Source organism: Entamoeba nuttalli (assembly GCF_000257125.1).
Source record: "Entamoeba nuttalli P19 unplaced genomic scaffold asmbl_7550, whole genome shotgun sequence".
NCBI lineage: Eukaryota > Evosea > Mastigamoebida > Endamoebidae > Entamoeba > Entamoeba nuttalli.
Window position 1 is genome coordinate 1 of NW_008578677.1, and position 2058 is coordinate 2058.

Sequence of the window (2058 nt, forward strand, 5' to 3'; positions counted from 1 at the left end):
AAAAATACCAATACATGCTGCTGGAATTAAGCAAGATAAATACCCAATAAGTAAATAAAGAATTTCATTTCTATCAAGTGCATCAGATGAAGTAGGTGCATTAAGAAAGTCATAACACTTTGAAATTATTGCAGTAATAAAAGCAACGCACATTCCAATAATTCCATAGATATTTCCCATTTTTGCACTTATTTGTGTTGATAATCCTCTCAATGCAAGAATAAAACAAAGAGAAACAATAATATTCCCAACTGAAACGAAATTAGTAAGGACTTTCATATAATTAAAAGTAAAATAGTCATCAGAATTAGAACTAGTAAACAATAGAAGTGACATAAAAATCTGATTATTAAGATAATTCAATCTTTTTATTTACTTTTCTGTAGAAAAGAATCTAGAAGAATCGAAAATAAATGTGTAGAAGTAACTCTTACTTTCATTAATTTATCTCTTTCTTAAAAATTTAATTTAAAAAGTAATTTTGTTTTTTATTGTTTCTCTTTGAAGTTTTTCTTTTGTTCTTTATTAAAGAACTTTAAAGAATTTTATTCTTTTAATATTTAGAAAACATCAATTTTCAACGTTAACTGAATTTTGTTTTATATTTTAAAATATTTTTCTGGTAATGATTCTTTTCTTTGTTAATTTACATTACGATTTCACTATCTTTAATTGTTAATAAACATTTTGTCATTAAATTTTTAGAATTTTTTTATTAGAACTTTGGTTCATTTTTTAACATCAATTTTTATTATACACAAATTCTTGTAAGAAGCTAATTAAGATTAAGTAAGTTACATTGAACTATCTTTAAATTGTCTTGTGTTGTAAGGATGATCTTGTAACAAATAATTTTAAAATGATAATAACATTTTATGAATAATTCATTTTAATTAATAATTGATAATTTCAAATTAACTGTTTTAAATGAATAAATTTTAGTTCATTATAAATTTGGTGTGAATAAAATACTAAACTTCATAACTAAAAATTCAATGAAAATTTAAATTATTTCACTAAAAAAATTAATTTTCATTTATTTTTCAAGTTATTTTCAATTTTTTTTTATATTTCCATTTCTAGAAATTTTATTTTTAATGTTATTTAGAAAAACATTTTTTAACAACAAAAAGTGATTTCAATTGATAATGATTTACAACCCTAAAAATGATTATAATTGAAGATGGGTGGTAGTTCAAGCAAACAAAAGACGAATGTAAATAAAACTGTTTTCATTGAAGAAAATATAACAGAAATTGACGTTAACGAAAAATTTGATAAAGAAGTAAATTTGATTGAAATAGAAATTAACAAATTAGAAATTAAATTTAATGAATTTCAAACATTAATCAACGAACAAAAACAAAAAGAAGAAATCATCAATACAACACTTGAAAGGAGAGGTATAGAGTTGTACGAATATTATATGAAGTTAATACTTAATATAGATCAATACGTTGGACTAGAAAAGACTCGTAGAAAAAAAAGGAAAAGCTATGTTATTTTCGTTCAAAAACGACTAGACTTGGTAGAACAACTTCAAAATCAATTAAGAGATAAACAAGCAAATAAACTTGAAAATTAAAATTGACTTTATTTGCAACTCTATTCATTATTAGCTGCTTATTATAATACCTCACAGTTTTTCTTATTGTTTTTTAAGATTCTCTCTTTTTAAATCTAAATTATTGAAAACTTAACTAAAATTAATTTTATTTTGAATGATTTATTTTTAAATTTTAGAAGTTTTTAAAAGATATTTTTATTTATCCCAACTATTTTTATATTATTTTTTATTCAAATACTATGAATAATTTATGATAAAATAATACTTTTTATCCTATTTCATATTAATTAACTAATTTCTTCATCATATTTTATATATTTGTTATTCAAACGATTATTATTAGTTATATTATTATTTTTTATTATAACTGTATCTTTTCACTTAACATTCATTAACTAACGAATATATATAATATATTTATTAATAAAATATTCAATAATGATTTATTTTTATTTGATAATCATCATTTCATTCATTGATAGATGAATGAA

At 20.4% G+C, this 2058-nt stretch overlaps 2 protein-coding genes across 2 annotated transcripts; one reads left to right on the forward strand and one right to left on the reverse strand.

Moving 5' to 3' along the window:
- ENU1_171790 (NAD(P)(+) transhydrogenase (AB-specific), alpha subunit, putative) lies at nt 1-279 on the reverse strand (the record flags this gene model as incomplete). Its single annotated transcript, XM_008861165.1, has 1 exon — nt 1-279. A coding segment is annotated over one exon (271 nt), but the record flags the coding sequence as incomplete, so codon positions are not given.
- A 904-nt stretch (nt 280-1183) lies between these two features.
- ENU1_171800 (hypothetical protein) lies at nt 1184-1585 on the forward strand (the record flags this gene model as incomplete). Its single annotated transcript, XM_008861166.1, has 1 exon — nt 1184-1585. The coding sequence occupies one exon, from the start codon at nt 1184-1186 to the stop codon at nt 1583-1585; it is 402 nt and encodes a 133-aa protein (XP_008859388.1).
- Nucleotides 1586-2058: the final 473 nt, after the last annotated feature.